The following is a 23,238-nucleotide window of genomic DNA, read 5'->3' on the forward strand; positions in this document are numbered from 1 at the left end:
ACACTGAGGATTTGGCCTTACGATGTTTACTGATGGCTCTGTCCTTGTGTGGTTTAGGGTGGGAATGTGTGCACACTACAGCGAGCACACAATGACCTCATCATAATGCCTCTAATAATTAACAGGTCAGCTGTATGGAAATCTGTCCACGTTTAAACTGACCCACATCAACAGGTTGACTTTCACCATTGCACCCTGAGGTTGCTAAGCAGACATGGGTTTGTGCTGCTCCTGAAAGGATTCTATTCATTTTTATTATCAGTGTACCTTTTAGGATAGATTTCAGGTTTTTCTTGTATTATGGACTGTATTTATATTAATTTGTCAGTCATAATTTGTGTCTGTGTTCGCTTCTTATTTCTGTTGTCATGTTTAATCAGTTTAATTAAATTGTATTCATTACACCAAACACAAGTCATCTCAGGGCACTAATCACAAAGTAAAAAGTTCTGTTTTAATAATGCATGGGCTGGGCGTGGCCCCATATCCTCACCCTGACTCCAGACACGTCCAAGTGTGAGAAGATAAAGCCAATGAAATAAATGAGCTGGTCCTAATCATATGCCTTTTCACTGTTTCAAGCTTTACCTTACAGCTAAATCCCAATGAGAGCTGGAGATAAGCACCAGCAGACCCCGCCACCCCGAAAAAAGGAGCAAGCGGGTCAGAAAATGGATAGATGTTATAGAAAAGGCGTGATCAAGTGATTTTACTCAAATACTAAACAATAGTCAGCAACAGTAGGTATAAGTAAAACTAACCCATCCATTATTAACCAATGGGTTACATTCTACAATTGATTAAAATAAATAAAAATTAAATTAGAAAACACTGAAAAATAACTTTAATTAAAAAAAAATATGTATCAGAGTGCTTATATCGAAGATTCTAGATGGAGGTTGAAGTAATCCAATACTCCTTTCCATGCTACTTGTAAATGAGTCATTCAGGATGAGGTAGAGTATTTAGTATTACATTATTTTCCTTCTGACAATCCAAAATCTATATCAAGGTAATAGAATCCAACAGTTGATGCTTATTGTTTCTATCAGGGCGATTGCTGGTAACAGGATTCCACCTGTGCCAGGAGCTTTAATAGTGAAGAAGGGTTGTAAGGAAAGAGTTTCTTTGCATGCAGCCTCGTCACCACCTCACGGAGCTGTGACAAACAGATGCTAGATTTGTTTAGCACCTTACATCTCAGCTGTCCTGAATCCATAAAGGTAGACATGGATCCAGTAATAACCGTTGTAGCAGGGTCCGACTGTTTGTGTGTGACTGATGCTGATGATTGGTTAGTATCCTCACTTAAAGAACTGCTTTCTGCTTTAACCTCAGAAACATCCATGCTTTCTGAATCTGATTCTTCTGAACTCTCATAGTCCACGAGGCGAAGAACAGCAGGAGAACTGGAGCTTCTAACTGGTGGTTCACTGACTGTAGGACTGATGTCTGGTTTAAGCCTAGCTGAGTATGTACTAACTGTGGGACTGATGTCTGGTCTAAGCCTAGCTGAGTATGAACTAACTGTGGGACTGATGTCTGGTTTAAGCCTAGCTGAGTATGTACTAACTGTGGGACTGATGTCTGGTTTAAGCCTAGCTGAGTATGAACTAACTGTGGGACTGATGTCTGGTTTAAGCCTAGCTGAGTATCCACAAACTGTGGGACTGATGTCTGGTTTAAGCCTAGCTGAGTTTGTACTAACTGTGGGACTGATGTCTGGTTTAAGCCTAGCTGAGTATGTACTAACTGTGGGACTGATGTCTGGTTTAAGCCTAGCTGAGTTTGTACTAACTGTGGGACTGATGTCTGGTTTAAGTCTAGCTGAGTATGTACTAAGTGAGGATAGTCCAACCTTTGAGGCGTTGCTACGTTTACAAGCTGCACAGAAGCCCTGCCAGTCCCTCTTTAGGTACTTCAGGTATCTCACAAAGTACTCCAGAAAGCAGGTTTCCGTGGAGATGAGAAAGTCCAAAAGGATGCTGTGGTCGAAGGAGATGCTCTGTAGCAGGAGAACAAAGTGGCAGTGAGGGTTGGAACCACAGGTGCAGGTCGCCACCTCCAGAGCTGAATCCTTCAAACCAGACCTAAGCCTGTGTGAGGAACAAGAGACGCTGCATTCAGAAAACAAAGAAAGAGATTTTTCTCTTCTTTTATCCCTTCATTCAAAGTGAAACTAAAAACCACAACAGCAATGGTGAAGTATGCTCCATTTGTTACTGGCCTAAGCACAGCCTCACACACACACACAGTATTTTATTTTAGTCACAAAAAAACTAACCAAATGTACAAAATACATTGAAAGCAAATTTCAAAGTGCAACAAATGGGTGCATAGGAGTAAAAATATTTAGGTAAAAGAGCAGGTTTATAATTTAAAACAGAAAGTAAGCCGTACAATATTAAAAACAATTGAAAGAAACAGCCAAGTGTTTCTTTTAGTGCGGAGGTGAAACGCGCCTTTTTTCTGCCAGATTTGGGCCCCCGGAGCAACCGGAATCATCAATTAGTCTGGTTACAAAGTGTGTCACTATAGCCAATAGGACTCTTCCAAGCTAAATAGCTGCAAGTGTCTCACAAACGGAAGTGTTAATTCATCTCCGGCTGCTCTAGAATAACTTTTAAAGAATATAACCCAACCAAACCTCTACTATCCTACATGATCTTTGATGGAGATTGTGAGCAAAATTCACTGCAGGTATGGTTTAAAATGATAGCAGTGGCCATTATTTTTAGTTTTTGCACCCCTCTGGTGGCATTTCCACATACAAAATTACAAATCAGAACACGTGACAGCAGTACCAAAAGAAAGAGTAAGAAAATATATTTTAGGATATATATATATATTTTTTTGTTTTTGTTTATTTTTGTATAAAATACAATATACTTTTTCAATGATTTCTTAATCATTTGTGTCCTCTGCATCCATCATCGCAATGGTTTTCAATCAAATACAAACATTTTCCCAAAACACACTCAGATATGTAGATAAATCGATGGATATATACATAGATATATACATATTCAACCCCACAAGAGACAATTCAAGTGCCCAGTAGCATACAGTTTGACATACATTCCACACACATCTCTCTATATAAGCAAGAAAGTTCTGCGTGCGTGCGTAGCAAATTTCTCCCCGAGATTACGGCTCCCTCTCGGTATTGAGTGGTACTTCCAGTTCCAGGTCACCGGTTCATGACGTCACTGTGTTTGTTTGGGTTTAAAAAAGGTCAATATTAAAAATGTTTTTGTACTACTAAAAGTTATTTAAGTTAATATTTCATTGTTATTTAAAATTATTCCTGTGACCCCAAACTTCCTTTAAATCGTGGGTCACGGAGTCCACTTCCTCCTCCGTCTCCATCACTGTGCCATACTATCGTCAGCGTCTCAAACACGGGAGCTCTCTGAATAGATAATTTGAAACCGTCAGTCACTGGTGAGTCTTTTGCAGACAAGTTTTCAATTGTTTAAACCATATAACTGCACGTGTAATTTCTAACTAACGCACTATTTCACTAGAGTCGGTATTGAACTCAACCTGTTCACTACTCCGTCTGGAAAACTGTGGATTCTTTGTGGTGCCGTGCATGGAAGCTGAGCTCTGACCACTCGGTTCGAAGGTAAACAATGATTTGTTTTAAAAAAAGACAGTCGAATTGTAGATAATACTTTCATTTACTAACTCACTCATGTAGTTTGGAGCTTTACGTTCTGTTTTGAGCAATTTTGTTACTTTTCTGAATGGCGCTACAATGTCTATGGAGTTTGGTCATCAGTGTCTCAAACATTTCACGGGAGCTCTCTAAATAGATCATCTGAAATCGTCAGACACTGGTGAGTCTTGTGCAGAAAAGTTTCCCATTGTTTAAACCATATACTGTAACTGTCTGTGTAATTGCGCACTAACGCGCTGTTCACCGGAGTCGGTATTGAACTCAACCCGTTCAATAGTCCATCTGGAAAACTGCGGATTGCCTGTGGTGCCGCGCATGGAAGCTTTTTCTGCATTGGGCGTGAGACACACGCATTTCAACAACCTGTGACGGAGTATGTGCATGTGTGTGGCTGATGCGCGTTCGTGTGTGTGAGAGAGAACCCTCAGAGGAGATGGAGAGAGTCCCACACGGCAACCTGGAGGACAGGTCGTCTCTCTCACACACACTAGTGCTCATGAATACATAAGTAAATTAATAAATAAAAAAGGTTAAAAAAATGTAACAATACATTATAACCATTGTGATAACATTACATGATTTACTTCATTGGGGGGGGGTTGTGGTAATGCAATTTAAAGGTCCCATATAATGAAAAACCAGGGGTAGAAAGAGTACAGAAAAAAAAATCTACCTAAGTACTGTTACTTTGAATACATTTTACTTAAATAAAAGTGAAGTTACTGGTGTAAAAATCTACTCAAGTAAAAATAAAAAATAGATAGAATGTACTCTTAAAATGTAAAAGTTACTTGTGTGTGTGTGTGTGTGTGTGTGTGTGGGGGGGGCATCTCTCCCATGCAATAAAAAAGATCAAACTTGGTTCTTTGTTTTTAATTATTATTAAAGAACACCATTTCAAAATAACGTGCATGGGAACACGACCTGGTGTGGCTAACCTGGATAAATAAATTAAAATAAATGTCAAGGATGTCAATTTGATGAGGTAAGCGCTTGTGTCAATACATCCAATGTGTCAGAGCATCCAATGAAACAATTTCCAGTAAGAGAACAATTCATATCTTTAGGAATCTCTGAAAGCCAGAAATGCATACAGTATGTTATATAGTCTATAAAACATTCTAGGTAGAATGTCAAAAACTTTGTATGCACCTATGCATTTAAAACAAACTGTCTAATGAACAGATTACATTGATTATGCATAAATTGTGCATAAACATCAAAGAAAACATTAAAAACATGCTTAATTAAATAAATAAATAAATAAATAAAAAATAATAAATTATTAGAGGTAATAGTGCTTGTGTCAGTGCAGATAGTGGTGAGGTTTGTTTGTCACATACATACTGTATATACTACTACTGAATAGTACTTTATGACATGTGGTGAAATAGCATTAGGGTGTTCAGCTTTATGTGCACAGTGTGCAGCAGGGGTGAAAGAAAGAAGGTAAATAATAGTAAATGAGCATTTAACGACAACCTAATGCTATATAAACAGCCACAAAAAACAAAGTTAGCTCGCTAGGAAGTTGTTGCTACAGTCACGGGCATTAGCAAACTCTGCTCCTCCCGACTGCAGACGTAGGTTTAAAATCAACTTTTCACGGCGTTGTTCTGTGAGCTTTTTGCATTTCTCACTTTTGTGAACGGCTATTTTCGGTACTCTATAAAATTTCTCATTTTGATTATTTCAGACGGCAGATTCTCAGGCTTCACTTCCTGCCCTCCATCTGAATTTTTCACTCTCGCCTTGTCGCGATGCAGCAACGTGAGTGACGTCACGTGAATCAACAGAGCAGGCAATAGACATTTACACATTCTATTGGCGTATCCTAACAACAGCTCTAGGGTACGTTCAATAGCACCAAATGTAAAACATTTACACCACAGTATATTATATCTATGGAGCAGACTCCCGTCCACGTGCAGGATTTATTTTACTCTGCAACAAAATCTATTTCAAATGTTACGAAGTACCGTTACTTGAAACAAAATTTACTTAAGTAAAAGTAAAATTACAGATTTTAGAAAGTACTCAAAAAAATAGAAGTACACAAAAAAGCTACTCAATTACAGTAACGAGAGTAAATGTAATTCGTTACTTTCCACCCCTGTGTAAAACACATTTTTTCTGGTCTCTACGTCTATAAACTGGTCCTCCCTTAGCCTGCCAAGTACCAGAATGAGGAAAACAAGCGATTCCTGCATAGTAAAGCGGCGCTCCTACAGGCTGTTCAGATTCAGCTCCTGTCCTGACGTAACCAAAAGAGTAATTTTCATAGGCCCACCTCCTCTGAGTGGTGACAGGAGATAGACTCTGATGAAAACTTTTGCCAAAGTCCGCCATTGTTTTTCTTGCTAGCGAAGGAGCGAGGGCTACAGGTAAAGCTAAATACAGAACTGGCCTGCTGCCGGTGCCGCGCCTCCACAGTGAACATACACTGTAGTGTAGGCACCATTTGTTCATGGGGAGGTGTACTCCGCTCTTGTGGTTTCCAGCGCATCTTGTGGTTCGGCACATTGGCGAAGTGATAAGTGTTCAGGCACTTCTGTGTAACCTGCCGTTCTTGTAAAAATTAATACATATTATACTTTATTGTCATATATGTAAAGCTACATACACAAAATGTATTCTCTGCATTTAACCCCTCCCTGAGGAGCAGTGGGCAGCCACGGTGTAGCTGGAGGAAACACATTTTTAGTACCTGTTATTTCACCTTGTATCGCTGTTCTGACGTGTTTGTGACAAAAACCGCGATGCAGCAGTTGGACAAAACAAATGATTATGACCTTAAATGCACATTTCCTGTAGTTAGAAGAGCAGAGGAGGAGGAGAAAGTGACTTAGCAGCTTAACACTCAGGGTTTGAATGACTGCCGCTGTTGCTGACATGAACACGGAGCCTGAAGCTCTGAGACGGACTCACAATAACAATAGCCACTTAAATAGCCATGTGTTTTACTGTAATGTGAAGTTTTTTTGGTTTGATAAGAATGACAGCAGTGTGGATGACAAAATAAATTTGCTTTGGTGATCACTGACCCCCCTCATAAAAGAGCAAGGCATGCAGGCAAGTCAGTGTCTATAGACACGCCCACTCATGAATATGTATAACTAGGCCCGTAAAGGGCCTGATTTTAGAACTGCTCAGGAAGTCACTTTTCAGAGGCTAAAACTCCTGAAAACAGGCGAGTTTAGGAAAATAAACTTCAAATACTATGTTGTTGGGTTCTTAGAACAAATGGAGATGGGTGAAAAATAGCAAAATATGGGACATTTAAAAAGTATAGATAATATATAAGATAGTATATATAAAGTAAATAATTTTAAACTTGCAAATAATTGGCATAACAAATTGTGAATGTGGTTAAATTGGCAAAAATAAGCATGACATATGGTGAAGAGAGGTTAAAAATGACAATAATGGGTCAACATATGCGACGTTAGGTGTGAAAAGTGACAGTTGGAGGCGCGGCTTCTACAGGGGCGGAGCTAACTAGGGTGGTGAACCAAGATGGCAGCATGTCTCATGTCTCTTAAGTGTTTGTCTATGTTTTATTATTTTTAAAAAATATTCCATAGTTCTTTGACAGGATTTTATTTGTCTTTTATCCTATTTAAACATGGCATTTGGTTATATTTAATCTGTGGACAGTGCATATTGGATTTTGAGGTCTGCAATGGAGCTACAGGCCTGAGCCTGCTACAGTGAGCCTTCTTCTGCTGCTGGAGCTACAGGCCTGAGCCTGCTACTGTGAGCCTTCTTCTGCTGTTGGAGCTACAGGCCTGAGCCTGCTACAGTGAGCCTTCTTCTGCTGATGGAGCTACAGGCCTGAGCCTGCTACTGCGAGCCTTCTTCTGCTGCTGGAGCTACAGGCCTGAGCCTGCTACTACGAGCCTTCTTCTGCTGCTGGAGCTACAGGCCTGAGCCTGCTACTGCGAGCCTTCTTCTGCTGCTGGAGCTACAGGCCTGAACCTGCTACAGTGAGCCTTCTTCTGCTGCTGGAGCTACAGGAATGAGCCTGCTACTGTGAGCCTTCTTCTGCTGATGGAGCTACAGGCCTGAACCTGCTACAGTGAGCCTTCTTCTGCTGATGGAGCTACAGGCCTGAGCCTGCTACAGTGAGCCTTCTTCTGCTGCTGGAGCTACAGGCCTGAACCTGCTACAGTGAGCCTTCTTCTGCTGCTGGAGCTACAGGAATGAGCCTGCTACTGTGAGCCTTCTTCTGCTGTTGGAGCTACAGGCCTGAGCCTGCTACAGTGAGCCTTCTTCTGCTGATGGAGCTACAGGCCTGAGCCTGCTACAGTGAGCCTTCTTCTGCTGCTGGAGCTACAGGCCTGAACCTGCTACAGTGAGCCTTCTTCTGCTGCTGGAGCTACAGGAATGAGCCTGCTACTGTGAGCCTTCTTCTGCTGTTGGAGCTACAGGCCTGAGCCTGCTACAGTGAGCCTTCTTCTGCTGATGGAGCTACAGGCCTGAGCCTGCTACAGTGAGCCTTCTTCTGCTGCTGGAGCTACAGGCCTGAGCCTGCTACTGTGAGCCTTCTTCTGCTGCTGGAGCTATAGGCCTGAGCCTGCTACAGTGAGCCTTCTTCTGCTGCTGGAGCTACAGGCCTGAGAATGCTACTGTGAGCCTTCTTCTGCTGCTGGAGCTACAGACCCGAGCCTGCTACTGTGAGTTCCCTTCTACTGCTGCAGCTAAGATTCATGACGGTGCCATTCCCACTCAGGTCTGTAATCCTCATTACTTCATCATTACCTGTTGTGGATGATGGCGAAAGTTCTTACTTTTATTTGCTTATTGGCCTTATGGGATCTAACTACAAACTGTTGTCCCTGCGCACACTGGAAAGACACTGATAATCACTTCAATGTGAAAAGTGTTTAATTCAAAAGCACATGCCCTATAGCTTCTCTTTATCCAGGGCAACCTCCTGTACAATTGGAAAGTGATATAAACTTGTCTCCAGCCCTGCCCAGAGACCTACCTAAACTCAAGTGTATATTTTCTTTATATAATTATCTTACCAATCCATTAAATGGAGGGGCTTCAACATATCAAAGAATTGAAAGTAAATCTATTGCTAAGCAGAGGTTGTTGATTGCTTTGCTTCTACTTTTGTCCAGAAATGTGCAACCAAATCCTGGACCTGAGCTTCTCTGCTCCCAGACACCCGCTGATTTTAAATCATTGCCTGGTCTCAAATATGCTCATCTTAATGTACGGAGCTTACTACCAAAGATGGACATGGTCAGAATTTGGGTGAAATCAACAGGTGCAGATGTTGTCACGATCTCGGAAACTTGGCTTACTAAGTCAATTACAAATGAAGACATTAACATTGTTGGGTACAATGTTTACCGCACTGATAGGCCGAAAAAAGGTGGGGGTGTGGCTATTTATGTTAAATCCAGATTTAATGCTTCAATTGTTCTTTCCCAGTCAATCAGTAAACAAATGGAATTTTTGGCCTTAGATTTAGAAATAGTTAAATCGCTACATATTACTGTGGTTGGGTGTTACAGACCTCCATCTGCTTCAAAGGAGGCGCTAGATTCACTAAAACTGCTTTTGGATCAGATAAATTACACTGAATTACTCCTGGCAGGTGATTTCAACTGGGACTGGTTAAATGCAACTTCTGATGAATTTAAAAGGTTTTGTGATTCTGTTAATCTCACCCAGTTAGTCAACTTTCCCACAAGGCCTAATCCCAGAAGTCCTGATAAATCTACTTTGATTTTAACTAATGTCCCTCATAAATTATCTTCCTTGGGTGTCTTCTGTAATGATTTGAGTGATCATTGTATTGTTGCTGCTTGTAGAAACACTAGGATTCCGAAGTGTAAACCCCGTATTGTTTGTAGAAGGAATCTTAAACATTTGAATGAACAAGCCTTTCGTCATGATTTGTCGACGGTGAACTGGGAATATATAAGTCTAATCCCTGATGTAGAGCTAGCGTGGACTTTTTTCAAATACACTTTCATGCAAATTATAAATAAACATGCACCTCTGAAGAAATACAGGGTGAAGGGGCGAGAAAATCCCTGGTTTTCTCCAGAACTGGCCGACAGCATTCATGAGCGTAATAAGGCCTGGGACTAGGCAAGAAATTAATTCTGCCACTGATTGGTCCTTCTTCAGACAGCTTCGAAATAAATGCACTTCGCTTATCAAAAAGGCCAAATCAGGATACTTTTTGTCGGTCACCACTGAGAACCTCAACAATCCACAGAAATTCTGGAAAGTGATCAAGTCCCCGTCTTTGAACAAAAACACAGAGACTCTTCCTACATTTGTACTTAAAGACTCAGTCCCAGTTTATGATAGAACTGAAGTCTTGAACTGCTTTAACCAGCATTTTTTATCATCTGGTTCTCTATTTGACTCAAAAGGAATAACGACTGGGAATTCTTGCACACAATCTTCCATGTTTTCTGGAGATCCTTTTAATTTTAATCCTTTTACTTGTCACGAAGTGCACAAAGCTCTAAAAACATTAGACCACAGAAAGCCCCCTGGACCTGACTTGATTGAGCCTTACTTTTTAAAGCTGGCAGCTGATTTTAAAGCAGAGCCACTTTCAATTCTTTTTAATCTTTCAATTAGAAACAAAGATATTCCATCTGTTTGGAAATCAGCTTTTGTGCTCCCTTTATTAAAAGGAGGTGACCCAGCAGTTCTTACCAATTATCGGCCAATTTCAAATTTATGTTTTATCAAAAATCCTGGAGTCGCTTGTTTGTGATCAGTTGAAAGAGTTCCTTTATTCTAATGAAATCCTCTCTAAATTGCAATCAGGCTTCAGAAAAAAGCACAGCACTATCACTGCTACTATGAAGGTGATAAATGACATTATTGTAGCACTTGATAAAAAACAGTACTGTGCTTCACTCTTTATTGATCTCTCTAAAGCTTTTGACACTGTAGACCATGCTATTTTAAAACGCAGGCTACATCTCATTGGACTGTCAGAGCACACTGTCACTTGGTTTTCAAATTATTTAGAAAACAGGACCCAGTGTTATAATATGAGGGCCATTGTTCTGAATTTGTTACTGTTCACAAGGGGGTGCCGCAGGGATCTGTTTTGGGGCCCCTCGTATTTATCTTGTACATTAATAATGTCGAACAAAATGTTTCTGATGCTAATATGCATTTTTATGCCGATGATACAATTATTTATTGCTTCGGATTATCTCTTGAACAGGCTGTTAATTCCCTGCAGAAAGCCTTTGTTTCTGTCCAGCATTCGCTGATTAATCTAAAACTGGTTCTCAATGCTGAGAAGACCAAGCTAATGTTGTTTTCTAACCATAAGAAGGTGCCTCTAACTCCCCCGGTCGTGTCCACTCTTGAAGGAATTGTCATAGAAGTGGAACATGAATATAAATACCTTGGTGTTGTAATTGATGATTCCCTCACTTTTAAACTTTTCATTGACAAACTTATGAGGAAATTAAAACTTAAATTGGGTTTCTTCTTCCACAATAAGACATGTTTTTCTTTTGGTGTAAAGAAGCGCCTTGTCTCTGCCACATTCTTATCTGTGTTAGATTATGGTGACCTTTTTTATATGAATGCTTCTTGTACATGTCTTCTGATGGTGGATTCTGTTTATCGTTCTGCTCTGAGGTTCATCACAAACTGTAGAGCCATGACACATCACTGTGAGCTGTACTCTCGGGTGGGATGGCCTTCCCTGTACACTAGGAGGCAGTGTCATTGGTTTACTTTTATTTATAAGGCTCTTCTTGGATTACTGCCCTCTTACATCTGTACATTACTTACAAAGAGAAGTACGAACACTTCTGCACTGAGATCCAATGATCAGCTGTTGCTCACGGTTCCTTTTGCCCGCACAAAGCTGGGGAAAAAAGCCTTTGTACATGCAGCTCCTTGTGCTTGGAACATGCTGCAAAGAGACTGGAAGCTGACGGAGTTGTTATCCTTGAATGCCTTCAAAACGAAACTGAGAGAATTTGAGACTGCCTCAGTTGTCTGTAATTGTTTTATTTGATTCTTATGTTATCCTGTCATTTTAATGTAATGTAAATGTATTTCTGTTCAGTGTGTTGTAACTTTGCTGCCTCTTGGCCAGGACTCCCTTGAAAAAGAGGTTTTTAATCTCAATGGGATTTTTTTCCTGGTTAAATAAAGGTGAAATAAAAAAAAATAAAAAATAAAAAAAGTGGTGGAAAAGGTTTATAAATGGTAAATGGACTTGATTTATATAGCGCTTTATCCCCACACTGAAGCAGTCCCAAAGCGCTTTACATATCAGCTCATTCACCCAATCACTCTCACACAGTGGTAAATAACAGTTGTCAGGCAAATGATTACCACTCTTAAAAAGGCTGCGGGTTGCGAAGTCAAGTGCTGACATCACGCGAAAAGGTGTATAAATAGACGTCCTGATTTTTCGTCATATTCGCACATTCGCAAGAGTTGAAAATATTGAACTCCTGTGACTGTTTTGCATGATGAAAGCCAAAGTCTTTGTTGACGATGACGTCAGGCCGTCAACACGGACACCGGTCTATTCACCCATTCAACCATGGAGTAGAAGCTGTGTGTGACCACCTGGAGCTGTATGACACGACCTTTATAACCGGGACCGGACAAGGAAGGATTTGGCGTGAAGGAGAATCAGCGATGAGGTGGTAGTAGCAGGTAAAAGTTCTCTCTGCAGTTTTCATCTTCGAAAGTTGGCACTGAGCTCGGATAGCATTAGCTGCTAATCACACTGGCTTTTTTCCCTGGTGGTTTATGTTTATGAGAGGAGAAAAAGGAGCGCAGCTCCTCGCTTCAGCAGGCAGTGCAACTCACCGAGTTGGATGTGTCACTGGTGGGCGGTGCTTCGCTTCAAACGCGCATATGAAGCGAATGGGGACATTTTTTGATCCTGTGGAACGTTTCGTGCGGCAGATGCGTTTGGTGCCACAGAAGACGCATTCAGTGTGAACACTCAGTGTGAACACACACTTCACGGTGTTAGACCCAAGACACATTTTTTTTTTACAAAACAATTAATGTCAACTTCTGTTTAAATGTGGTTTTCTGAGGTGATGAATGATGGAACACCTATTTATTGTAATATTAATGGTTTACCAGTGATTGAGGAATATAGAGAGCGTTGCTCTAGCTGCTTCGATCATGTCATCATCCTGTTCTCCAAACACGAGGCCGATCCAGCAGCACAGATGTGTGATGTCTAACTGAACGTTGCATCGCCTCAGAAAGCTCCACAAACTCTGCAGATATCCACACACTGCAGTCACACCATCCACTCTGTCTGAGAGGAGAGTTTTAAATATTATGAATAAAAATACCAGCAAGTTCAATTTGTCTTCTTTTTAAAATATGTTATAGTTTCATTTATTTAGACAACTTTTTTCAGGAAATGTACTTTATTCTCTTGACATGTTTTGACTGCCAACCGTCAGTCTTCCTCAGAGGCAACTACTGATGGCTATGTGTACTACTTATGAGTTATTTCAGATTAAAGAAAATTTTTTTGAAAAAAGTTGTCTTCATAAATTAAACCTTAACATATTATTGTAAATACGAAGTATCAATCAGTGTTAATTTTGTTGACCACAAATTTTCATCAAACTTTTTGTACATATTACATATACATATTTTAAGTGCCACACTTAATAAAAAATAAATGTGGATCAAAACATCATTTTTGTTAACTAATAAAACTCAAACTCTAATTTCGTCGCAAGACGAAATCCAATCATCATGTGTTTCTTACACATTGATCACATCAAATCTGTCTGTGTGTATTTACAATCATTAATAACATCCAGCATCAAGTTGATCAATGGGAATTCATGCATAAACTGTTATGCTTTATATTTTAGTCGATTATATCCTCAACAAATTTAGTTTTACTAAAATCTTAATGTCATTTAGTCGACTAAAACTCGACTATAAATGAAATAGTCCTGATGGCTAAATTTGGACTAAAACTGTGTATTTGTCAAACAACTAAGACTAGAACTAAATCTGTCAAAATTTACACTGATATCAAACAAAACAAGTAAAAATAAATAAATCAAACCACACAGTAATCATAAATAAACATTACAATCAAACTTTCTTTAACATTAAATATTTAAACTGCATATATTCAGGAAGGGGAAAAAGTTGTGTATCCACTGGCTTATTGATGACCAAAATCTGTAGCTTATGTATAGTATGTAGGAGGTTCCATCATGCTTTGGGCTGCCTTGCAGACACTGGCATCCAAGTATAAAGAATTCTAAAAACTATTGTGAGACTGGAATGAAATGTGATGAGTAAAGTTCATCAGACCAAAAGCTTTTCCTCCGTGAAAAATATCATTAAAACAGAAAATGGTTGTAATTGTGAGCAGGGATTTTCCTTCCTTATAAAGTAAATATTTGCTCTCGCTGTTTTTAGAAATAGCTCATTTATCAATTTTCATATAAGGATGCAAATTAGGTTCTTTTAAAGCAGGGGTGTCAAATTCATTTTATTTCAGGGGCAAATACAGTTAAGTTTGATTACTACTTTGCATTTTCATGTATAAATGAAACAAAAGCATGTAGTATATAATGCACCGACAATATGCAAGCAATATGTGACGGGTAGTGACTATATTTATTTTGGGGAAATCTTGAGGGTAATTTCAGGATTGAGCAGGATTTTCATTAAATTAAGTTCCTTTTGCATTAGTTAGTAAAAATGACTTCCATCGTGTTCTACAATCATGAAAAAACTGGAAACCCATGCAAATATTGTTGAGATTCATTGAATTTGTGACAAACTCCACTTAAATAATTGTTAAGTTGTACTTCCAAATAAATCCGTTTAAATGTTTTGGATTTTAAAGTGTATTATTTTGCATTGTTGCCAATATTTATGTTTGGATAAGATAGAGTGATTTAAAATAACTCCCAATTTCTGATACATTTCAATAAATAATTCCCATGAAAAGTTTATATATTTTTTAATATTGCCAATATTCCCAAGCTAAAATGTGTCAGATATTTGAAGCCCATTTGCAACCCTACTGAGATATCCACAAATAAAATGTTCTGTACTTTACACTGTTTTCTCAGCCATTTTTTCTTTACCCTGCGGGCCGATTTGGATGTTTTAAAGGGCCGGATTTGGCCCCCGGGCCTTGAGTTTGGCATGAGTTTTATAGAGTAACTAAACACCAACACCACCTTTTTTTTTGCTGAAAACTAATGTGGGTGGATATGAAATCATGTTGTGTAATGATTTTAGTTCAACTCTTCACATTTGGGTCAAAATATTTTGATTTGGCCTATTTTATTGTTAAAATGCAAGAATAACTGCCCTTTATTGCAGTGCTTCTCAAACAAACATTTTTGGCCAAAGTTTCCCCTTTCTCTTACTTTTAAATGGAAGTACCCCACTTATGTCCGACTACAACATTTTGCTCAGAATACTATGAAAAACAACTACAGAGCATAATGATAACACACATTTTAAAGAGTCTAATGAAACAGTATTTAGTTCTTCCTGAATACATTATTTCTATAGTTTTTATTATTTCTGGTAAACTCTTCCCTGATGTGGGACCAAGACTAAGCCTTGTATATATTTTGTCTGTTCTTTTTATTATTCACTATATTTTGTCTCTTATTGTGTGCGTTTTTGTTGTGATTTAAATTATTCTATCTCAGTGTGTGTTTTTAGTGTAGTTCCTTATGTTGTTTAGTATGTTTCTCTGTTATTTTTGTGTATTTTGTAGTGGTCTTGTGTATTTCTCCCTCATTTAGCTTGTCAATGTTAATGTTAATAATAGTAAGCGGTTTTCTCTGTTAGTATGTGTGTTTTTGGTGTCATTTTGTGTAATTTGTTTGTTCTTTTTATTATTCATTATATTTTCTCTTATTTTGTTGTCGTTTTGTGAGATGCTGGTAATATTTTGTATTATCATTTTTAACTAAAAATAAACATTATAAAACCTTAAATTTTGAATGCTTTCATTTAATAATTCTCCTCTCTCAAGTAGTGTAGTGTAGTGCCATCACGTACCCCTAGGAGTACACGTACCCCCATTTGAGAAACTTTGCTCTATTGGTTGAAACCCAACTATTACAATTGCAGAGGATAGACGAGTGCATGCATGTTCACCTGTGTGGGTTTGAAGCTCTATGGACCTGAGGACAGTCAGGCTCACAGCTCTGAGCATCACACTGTCTGCTTCCTGCTCCACGTCGCTGCACACAGGAAGTGTTCCTCCAAAATAAGAGGCCGACTGCACTTGGATGCTGTTTAACCAGCCGTGATTCACTGCAGCCAGCACACTGTGAGCCATCATGTTCAGACCACTGCTGCTGCTGGAGCTCCTCAGGGTGGTCAACCCCCCCACACAGGCCCAGTCCTCCCCCAACCTCTGAAGAACGGCGCGTTTCAGCAGCAGCATCACCTTCTTTTTCACATAATACTCAGAGGAGCCGCTGACTGCTGTCAGGAGGCCTGAGGAGTGAATATAAACCAAGCTCTGACTTTTCAGAGACGCTTCAGTTCTACACATTCCAACGGAAGCACCCAGTACTTCCAGTAGATCAAGGAGGAGACAGAACGTTGGTCCCCTGCTGCTACTGCTGCTGTTCAACTCCTCCAAACATTGACTCTCCTCCTTTCTTTCTTCTGGGAGAAACTTTAAACATAAAGCACAAAGGCTGCTCTCAAAAGTCTCCAGAAGTTTCTGCAGGAGTTCTTAGACAAAAGGACGACAGTGAAAGAACAGATTTTACATAATATAATACATTTTAGTGATGTTCACAGATAATTCAGCAGTTAAATTACGCATTTCTAAGTGATATTAAAGAGCTTACACTAGTTACTAAGGACATCGTCTTTAAAATCAATAGCGAGGGATGTTTTGATCAAAGTAAATACAAAAGAAACCTTGTGAATACAATCAATATTTTGTAAGTTTGACCATTATTGTATGATCTATTAATTTTCTCAGACAGGGTTTGGGTAAATTATGACTGTAATAGCGCAAGTGATAATTCATTACATTTATGGCATAATTGTAATTACTGTTGTAATCATAATTTAATTGTAGTTGAGTTTAGATAGTTGACTTTGTAATTGGCATGAACAGTTTATAAAAACTGTCATTTACAGTTTATTTAAATGTAGAACTGTGGAACCATGTTACCATTTTACACATTACATATTTGTATTTAACAATTACTAAAATATCAAGTTTACCTGTTGCTTCTCTAGAGAATCATTTTAAGATTTGAAAAAAAAAAAAAAATAGGGGTATAATGACACAAAAAGACTCAGCTAAAATATTAATATCAATATTTTCATTGATTAGGAAGCCTAACAAAAAAACCAAAAGATGAAAAACAAATCAGATGATAGATAATATTTTTAGTGTATTTTTTAGCTGATTTAAGACATGGGTGAAAAAACATAAGAGGTGCTAACAGAAAGCTAACACAAGAGGAAGGTTACATTTTATGGGATTATTTATTTCAGGCTCAGTAATTGAGGTTAATTGAATTTGAACTTTAGTAATCACGAACATAATTTAAAAAAAATATTTTATTTGTTATTGCAAAAAATGCCAGTCACTAAATCACAACTGACTTGTAATTAAACATGGATAATTGAAGTTGTAATTGTAATTGAAAAATGTAATTAACCCAAACTCTGCTCTCAGACAATAAACCTCATGGGCTCTTAGTTCTCACCTCCATGGGATCCTTTAACAAGTCTCTTTAGGACGTCATTCAGTGACCACATACATGTGTCGAGTTCAGAGGCAGAGCTGAGGAACGTATGTATGCAGCTGCTCATCCAGACGGGACTGACCGTTCCCTAAAGACACAAAGCAACACATAACTTACATTAAGTGATCCACTTTAATCAGTTTCTCTATCTGCACCAGTCCTCCCAATGCTTCTGCCCTTAGACCCACCTCAATCAGCTTTGTGTTAAGTTTTTATCAGTTATAAGTACAGATTGACAGACTCTGCTACACTTACTGATTTTTACTTTCATGTTTTTGAATAAATACAGAGCTGAGAAGCTAAACCCAAACCAGTAAAACACTTGAACTATTAAAGGTGATAAAAAAACTGGTCATAGATGAAGGTCATTTGAAGGCCATCAAAGTGAACTTCACTTCAGGTTAAAAACACACTCGTCATTAAAAAAATTTGAATATTTGCATTTCCTGAAGAAAATGCAAGTGATGATGCAGGTGCTAGCTCACGTTGCACTGCATTAGCTTCGCATTAGCATAAACATTAGCTAGCATTAGCATTAACCAGCATTAGCATTGGTTAGCATTAACCTAATGTTAATATTAGCCTAGCAATAGCATTAACCTAGTAATAGCCAAACATTAACCTAGCATTAAGACTAACCTAGCATTAGCCAAGCATTAAGCTAGCCATAGCTGAACATAAGCAAAAAGGTTGAAAAAGTTAAAATGGCTGGGGATGAGCGGCTTGAAAGTTGAAAAAGCTTAAATTTTCAATAGAAAAGAACGGGAAAGAAACATGTAATAAGCCAAAAAAGTTGAAAAGTAACTACTTATAAAAGCGATAGCATAAATCTCGGGAACCTTCTGAATTTTTTGATACCTTAATTGTCAAAATCGGACAAACGGTGTCGGAGGAGTTGACGCAGATGGAAGAAAAAACAGAAAACAATAGTGAGGATGGCTCCTGCATCTTCACTGACTACAGAAAAACTAAATCCTAGAGATAACGGAGATGAAACTGAACTCTACTGCCTCTGTGATTGATGTAATGTTATAGAGACATGAGGGGGCATCATGTGTAAATGCCACACTCCAGCACATTTTGTATTTGTTGTTAAGTGTTTTATATTGATAGAAGTCCTCTACCAATGTGCTGCTCAACCATATTGAGGTACCTTTAGGAGTAGTTGGTGTAATGATGACTAAAATATTTTTGTTGAAGCGCTCATTTTTCAGTGACGTTTGTAGCAGTTAAGTTGTGAAGGAAAGCCGCGACGCGTGATTTACTTCATTTTTAAATAGAGTATGTTTAGATAGTTGAGGTGAAATATATCGTGATTCTGTACTAACATCTATGATCTGACCAAGCCGTAGGAAGATATTTGTCTGTGGCGTACCTGAGCTGCGTAAGTCATCAGTACAGTACGATAAATGGGCGGGGCATGTTACCTGGGCTCCTCCTGCCAGACCCTACTGGCTCTAAAATTGCAAGATGGAAGCGCCCCTACACGCCATATTTTGACTTCAAGAACTTGAGTGGGAACAGCTACAGTGTGTGCCCACTGGTTGTCTGCATTAGCTTAGCATCAGTTAGCATTAACTAGCATTAGCATGAATTTGCATTATCATTAGTATAACTAACATTAGCACTATCTAGCATTGGCATTATCTAGCATTAACTTTAACATCAACTAGCATTAGCATCGCATTAACATAGCGTCAGCATTAGCACTAACCTGGCATTAGCAATAGCCTAGTGTTATCCTTAACCTAGTATTAGCATTAACCTACCATTATCACTAACCTAGCATTAGCTAAGCATTAACCTAACCATAGCTGAACATTGACAATAAGGTTGAAATATGTAATAAGTCAAAAACTTTAAAAGTTACAAATGATAAAAGTGATAGCATACAGTAAATCTCAGGAACTTTTTGAATATTTTGATAGCTTATATGTCCAAATAGTACAAACTGTGTAAGAGGAGTTAACTTAAACGGAGGAAAAAATGCACAACAATAGTGAGGATGCCTCCTACTAATAATGATGGATGGTTCTATTTGACTGTATGCGTCACCAGAGTGAGCTAGCAGTGCTGCAGCGTACCTGAAGAAACCTCGCAAGATCCTCACAACCCTGATGTGAACACCCTCTAAAAAGCAGAGCGGCAACATGGAAAAAGCAACATTAAAATGTAACACTAAGATGGATGTAGTAATGTAAAATATTTTGTGGGAGCACGCTTCAGGGTGTGTTTTTTTTTTTTTAATTTAGTGTACGTCTGAAGTCTGCAAATGACGGACAATGATCCAGAATCCTGAAGAAGTGCACAAGAGAGAGCGTGCAATCACAAATGATATACCTGTAAGTAGCCACATTTTATTCAAGCTACTCTGTCAACCACTCCAGCTCAAGGGTGCAATCACACAGGTGAATCCTGGGGCTTTTAACGGCTCCAGACTTTGTTTCCTGGGACTGTCCACTGTGTTTGGTTCTATGTGAAGTCTAGATCAGTGCTTCTCAAACTCAAAGTACTACCTTTGTCTTAATTCTGAGTCCAAAAATACCCCCTTTGTCTGACTACAATACTCTTTCACTCTCAACACATCAGGGAAAGGAATTCTACTGCAATCAATATGACCGGAGCATTTTATTCTAATTCACACCTCTGATGGAGATCATGTGACTGACAGGCAGCAGCGCCACTAAAGTAAAGGGAATTAACAAATGTGGTAAATCAAACATTACATCATATTTATACTAAAAGAATGTGTAGACTTCTTTTTCCTACAATAAATAAGTACTTTTATTTAACAAATCTACTGTACATTTGGTCTTGGTCATTACTGCCCCCCTGTGGTCAGAGTCAAGCACTGACTGCATTCAGAGGTGCACATTGCACACTTTAAAATCTTTATAAAAGTGTGTCCCAATTAGAGCTGGGTGATACATCAAAATTCAAGATATATTGCGTTTTCTATTTTGGGGATATAAAAACATACAATATTGGGTGGGTGACTTGGGGTGTGTTCATGTGGATGGTGGCAGAGGGAAAGAAGCTGTTTTTGTGTCTGGAGGTTCTGGTCCTGATGGACCGAAACCTACTTCCAGAAGGGAGAGATTGAAACAGTTTCTGACCGGGGTGGGAGGGGTCGGCCACAATCTTTCCTGCACGCCTCAAAATCCTGGAGGCGTACAGGTCCTGGAGGGAGGGCAGATTGCAGCCGATGACCTTCTCTGCAGAGTGGATGATACGCTGCAGTCTGGCCTTGTCCTTGGCCGTAGCTGCAGCGTACCAGATGGTGATGGAGGAGCAGAGGATGGACTGGATGATGGAGCTGTAGAAGTTGCAAATACATTTTGGAGGGGACCTTAACGACTGACTCTGAATCAGTTTCAAAAACTGAAAAATCCCTCTCATCATTGGCGTAATTTCAATGTATTCATATCTCGATTCCTAACTGACTGAACTTTACGAAATTTGACTGAGTTTATGTCAGGTGGATTCCCCAATTATTCCACTGAGATTAATCTGCATTGGATCAGGACATTGTATCGCAATTGTTTTGAAAAAGTGACCTAGTGTATTGTTATCAATGGGGATATACATTTCTTTCAAACCCAAAAGGGTGAATAATAATCGGATGAAGATCAGGATCATTGATAACTGCCAAAATTTTTCAGATATCTTTGGTGTTTGGCTATCAAAATTGTGCTAGCCGGAATTAGAAACAAATCGCTTATCATCATTGGCTCCTCATCTATCCACCAACATGTTTGTGCAGAAACATGCTCCTCCTCCTGCTCCTCTTCCCCCCCACTGCCACCTGGAACATCGTTTTCTGAATCAGATCTACCCAAGGTCATCAGACTTCATCTGACTGAATCAGAATGAAGTTATGGGATTATATTTCAATGCCTTTGTTGGCCCTCCGTCCACCCTCCTTCTGGCTGGCTGCAATTCTTTCCTTTTCTCCATCCCAAACCCTCAACCTCCACTTTATGAGAATAAAGTTGTAATATTGATGAGAATAAAGTCGTATTTTATAAACATCGTCATTTTATGAGATTAAAAATTAATAATATTCCAAGATAAAAAATTTGAAGATTAAAGTCACAATATTTCAAGACTTAAGTCGTAATATTTCGAGAATAAAGTCATAATTTTATGAGAATAAAATGTAAAAACAAATAGGATTTTGTCTGTGATGCGGTCACTCGTGCGTTATGGAGAATGTGGAACATTTAATGAGATTCTACTTCTCTTTAGGTTTCACACATAGTGAAATACTGTGAATGTTGGCCCATCATCACCACTATTAGTCTGTTACCAGTTTGAGGATTTTAGATTAAACTGACCAGGAAAACTCACCGATTTGATCATGTGATAAAACACACAGGTTGAAGCGCTCTTTGCAGCTAGATGAGAGATGATCTGGTCTGAGGACTGGAACTGGTGGACCTGTAGAATAATAACACATTAAGATCTGTGCACATCTGTGGGTCTGACCGAGGAGGAGGGGCACTTACCAGCTGAGCCATTACATCCATGTCCATAAAAAGCAGCCTTAGAACCTCCTCCCAGTACCAGGTCGACTCTGCGGGCAGACTGTGATCCAGCAGCCGGGACCCGATCCGCTCCAGCAGAGTCTCACTAATACAGACCACATCAGCAGACTGGACCCTAACACCTGAGTATAAAACACCTGCAACATCTGCAGCGCACTGTGGAGAACAGGAGCCTGTATCTACACATCTGTGCACATCTGTCAACCTGTGGAGCAGCTCAGAGAGTTCACAGGACTCTGGCTCCATGTTAATGCTGCTACTGCTGCTAAAGCTTCCGGGTGTGAGCTCACGTGACACCCGGAAGCAGCGCTGCAACAACAGTGGGTCGGTGTCGGAAGTAATCGGGATAACTCCAATAGCTTTCAAAATAAAACTATGTTTACTTTGAATAGCAGAGGAAATAGATGTCCATTAGAGTTGGGACGATATTGAGCTAAAATAATTTATTAATTTAAATACTGCCACTCAAAATTTAGTATTTAAAATGTAATTGATGAAATTTTGTAGTATATTAATATTATAACAATTTTATGTGCATGTCATGAACATGTATGTATGTATGTATGTATGTATGTGTTTCTACATATATCAAAATGTGTTTGATTTATTGTGCATGTATAAACTGTATATATAAAATGTTGTGTAGAATATATATTGAATGCGTATTGTAAAAATAGTAATATTAGTTTCCTAATTATTTTTTGTGATATTATCTAGAGAGCCTTGTTTAGTTTTTTGTGATCATTACAAAAGTGTAAAACCACAGGAGGAACAACGCACCAATAAAACAAGCATACATTACATTTAGAGTATATGAATACTGGACACACTGCTTTATCATTGTGAAGAGTGATGGCTGTTTCAATGGGTACAAAGTCGTGCAAAAAAAGTTCTTTTTTGGGGGTCATTGGTAAAACAATTAATACATTTAAAATGATTATTTCTGTATTTTTCAATGTGTGTCTGATAGGCCCTGAAACTTTTTATGTTCACATGACCTCAAGGTCAGCAAAGGAGTTGGTCTGCATGTGATTTATGATCATGTTTGTGACACCTCTTGGAGTCATGAAGATATACGGATAGTGACAGACACAGAGAACAGATAGAGGAGCACAGACGGCTTCCTCTATTCACCTGCGTGTGGAATTAGACTACTAAACTTTGCTTCTGAATCAACCACATTGAAATTATATTACTCTTGTCATTTGTCCTCAGAGCTATTCAATTTAAAGATAAAACC

General features: G+C 38.9%; 1 protein-coding gene across 1 annotated transcript; it reads right to left on the reverse strand.

Annotated features, from left to right (window-relative positions):
* Positions 1-827: 827 nt before the first annotated feature.
* Positions 828-22,270, reverse strand: lins1 (lines homolog 1). Its single transcript, XM_028438760.1, has 6 exons — positions 21,960-22,270; positions 21,802-21,891; positions 17,413-17,539; positions 15,830-16,417; positions 12,800-12,983; positions 828-2,096 (listed from the first exon to the last, which is right to left on the reverse strand). Exons 1-6 carry the CDS (start codon positions 22,242-22,244, stop codon positions 1,049-1,051), a joined length of 2,322 nt encoding a protein of 773 aa, XP_028294561.1. The 5' UTR covers positions 22,245-22,270; the 3' UTR covers positions 828-1,048.
* Between the last annotated feature and the right edge of the window lie 968 nt (positions 22,271-23,238).

The sequence above is a fragment of the Gouania willdenowi genome, chromosome 3, assembly GCF_900634775.1.
Source record: "Gouania willdenowi chromosome 3, fGouWil2.1, whole genome shotgun sequence".
Lineage (NCBI taxonomy): Eukaryota > Metazoa > Chordata > Actinopteri > Blenniiformes > Gobiesocidae > Gouania > Gouania willdenowi.